The sequence below is a fragment of the Ursus americanus genome, chromosome 14, assembly GCF_024610735.1.
Source record: "Ursus americanus isolate L20-20 chromosome 14, mUrsAme1.1.p, whole genome shotgun sequence".
Lineage (NCBI taxonomy): Eukaryota > Metazoa > Chordata > Mammalia > Carnivora > Ursidae > Ursus > Ursus americanus.
In genome coordinates, this window is record NC_142140.1 from 49,442,268 (window position 1) to 49,445,582 (window position 3,315).

The 3,315-nt window shown below is 38.5% G+C and overlaps 1 protein-coding gene across 1 annotated transcript; it reads right to left on the bottom strand.

Moving 5' to 3' along the window:
• Window positions 1-1,136: 1,136 nt before the first annotated feature.
• On the bottom strand, window positions 1,137-2,114 carry LOC123792304 (olfactory receptor-like protein OLF4). The gene has a single exon (XM_045797474.2). The coding sequence runs from the start codon at window positions 2,064-2,066 to the stop codon at window positions 1,137-1,139; it is 930 nt and encodes a 309-aa protein (XP_045653430.2). The 5' UTR covers window positions 2,067-2,114.
• Window positions 2,115-3,315: the final 1,201 nt, after the last annotated feature.

Consider the following 3,315-nt stretch of genomic DNA (forward strand, 5'->3'; position numbering starts at 1 on the left):
TTCCAATTAATTTACTGAAGCATTATTACATGTGATAAACTGTACATATTTAAAGTGTACATATGGACCACATCTTCTAAATCTGATCCATATATACAATGGAATATTACTCAGGCATCAGAAAGAATGATTACACATTTGCAGCAACATGGACGGGGCTGGGGGAGATTATGCTAAGTGAAATAAGTCAAGCAGAGAAAGACAATTATCATATGGTTTCACTCATTTATGGAACATAAGAAATAGCAGGGAGATCGGTAGGAGAAGGAAGGGAAGAATGAAGGGGGGGTAAACAGAAGGTGGAATGAACCACGAGAGACTATGGACTCTGGGAAACAAACTGAGGACTTCAGAGGGGAGAGGGTGGGGGACTGGGATAGGCCGGTGATGGGTATTAAGAAGGGCACATATTGCATGGTGCACTGGGTGTTATATGCAAATAATGAATCATGGAACATTGCATCAAAAACTGGGGATGTACTGTATGGTGACTAATATAACAATAAAAATTATTTTAAAAAAAAGGAAAAAAATAAATTGTAACTGGAGCTTTCCATAAATAAATAAATAAATAAATAAACAAATAAATAAATAAATAAAGTGTACAATGTCAGGAATGAAAAAGTCATTGAAAACTCACCGGGAAACACTACATGGTTCTATACCATAGAAGTCCAGAAGGCCCACGGTAAGTTCTAACTGCTCTGCTATGCAATTGTTTGGGTGTAATCCCTCCATCATTTCTTCTGAAGACCATGTGGAATCATAAACATAACATCAAGGGATGTTGTAAGGAATGATGAAATGTGTGGAAATATCTTGTTGGATCCAAAGAATGCTCAAGACTAAGGGTTGGGTGTGTGTAAATGTATGTATATTCATGTACATATTTATTTCAAGAAACCACACTCTCACACACATGGATGTAAATGCACAAGGCTTGTAACCCTCATTATAATTCATTATAACCTATCGTGTTGAAAGATAGCTTTAGAGAAACTTGGAGGGTAAAGAAATGAAAAGAATGAGCACTTGCTTTCACGTGGAATGCTAGGAATGTAGAAATTTAGACACAAAAATTTAGAGAAGAACAGCTGGCCTTAATTTTCACAAGTGCATCTAGAAAAATGTCCCTTTTATGGCTTCCCCCTGAAAAATACATGTAGAGCCCCCATTATTTCTTTGTTCCTCAGACTGTAGATAAAGGGGTTCAGCATGGGTGTGACCACTGTGTACATCACCGAGGCCACTGCACTTGCGTGGGAACTCTGGGGAGCAGCAGAGCTAAGGTACACTCCTAGACCTGCACAATAAAATAAGGACACAACTGAGAGGTGAGAGGCACAGGTGGAAAATGCTTTATACTTGCCCTGAGCTGATGAGATCCCACATATGGAGGAAATAATCTTAGAGTAAGAGTAAAGGATCCAAGCCAGGGGACCACCAACAAGCAGGACAGTTGCAAAATACATCACCATGTTATTAAGAAAGGTGTCAGAACAGGCAAGTTGTATTATCTGATCGAGTTCACAGAAGAAGTGGGGGATTTCCAAGACTGTACAGAAGGACAGCCGCAACACCATTAAGTTTTCTAACAAGGAATGCAGGGCACTCATGATCCAGGACACCAGAACCAGCAGCACACAGAGCCGGGGGTTCATGATGACCGTGTAGTGCAGGGGGTGACAGATGGCCACAAAGCGGTCATAAGCCATCACAGTCAGGAGGAAGTTGTCCAAACCTATAAAAAGTATGAAAAAGTATATCTGAGTGATGCAGCTGTCATAAGTTATGACTTTTCTCTGTGTTTTTATGTTTACCAGCATCTTGGGGATGGTGGTGGAGGTGAAACAGATGTCTACAAAGGACAGGTTGGCCAGGAAGAAGTACATGGGGGTGTGGAGGTGGGAGTCTGAGCTGACGGCCAGGATGATGAGCAGGTTTCCAAACAAAGTGATCAGGTACATGGAGAGAAAAAGCCCAAATAGGAGGGGCTGCAGTTCTGGTTTCTCTGAAAATCCCAGAAGAAGAAATTCTGAAATTCGTGTATCATTCTCTAGTTTCATATCATTGATGTGACTGCCAAAATAAGAGAGAAAGTGGATGACACAATTATGCAGTACTAACCTGGCAGATATATTATCATTTATATTCTGCACTCAAGAAATTAATGTTTATATTTGTGTATGAAACATGATAAAAACACTACAAACTAAGAATAGAAGGAAACTATCTCAAGATAAAGATTTTTATGAAAAACCCACAGCAAACATGATACTCAATGGGAATATAGTGAACATTTTTCCTGTATGATCAGGAACAAGGCAAGTATGCCCGTTTTCCTGACTTGTACTCAATATACCACTGGAAGTTCTAAAGAGCAATTAAAGAAAGAAAAAGAAATAGAAAGCATCCAAACTGAAAAGAAGAAATAAATTTATCTATGCAGTTGGTGTGATCCTCTATTTAGAAAATCCTAAAGATGCCACAACAGTAATAGAACTAATAAATTAATTCAGCCAAATAACTGGATAGTAAACCATCTTCAAAACAACAGCTGCATACCTACCTACAAACAGTGAACCATCTGAGAAGTAAATAAAATAATTCCATCTACACGACGTTCAATAGAATAACAATATCACTTCACACCATTCAGAACGGCTAGTATAAAATGACAAGAAATACAAGTGTTGGTGAGGATGTGGAGTAGAGGGAACACTCGTGCACTGTTGGCGAGAATGCCAACTGGTGCAGCTACTGTGGAAAACAGTATGGAGGTACCTTAAAAAAATAAAAATAGAAATACCACATGATCAAGTAATTCTGGTACTGGGTGTTTACCCAATGAGGACAAAAGCACTAATCCAAAAATATATGTGCACCCCATATTTATTGCAGCATTGCTTACAATAGCCAAGATATGGAAGCAGCCCAAGTGTCCACCGATAGATGAATGGGTAAAGAAGATGTGGTGTATAGATACAGATAGATATAGATATAGATATGGATAGATTACATATAGATATAGATATATGCAATAGAATATTGCTCAGCCATAAAAAAGAATGAGTGCTTGCTATTTGCAACAACATGGGTGGGTCTAGAAGGGGCTATACTAAGTGAAATAATTAAACAAAGACAAATACAATATGATCTCACTTGTATGTGTAATCTGAAAAACAGAACAAATGAACAGACAGACACTTAAATACACAGAACAAACTGGTAATTGCCAGAAGTAAGTTGGGTTCAGGTAGATAAAGGGTATAAACGGTACAAATGAGATCTTGGCATGTGCAACAACATGGATGA

What these genes read in the sequence shown, in the direction of transcription:
- LOC123792304 (XM_045797474.2), bottom strand. Translation starts at nt 2,066, where the DNA reads ATGAAACTAGAGAATGATACACGAATTTCAGAATTTCTTCTTCTGGGA.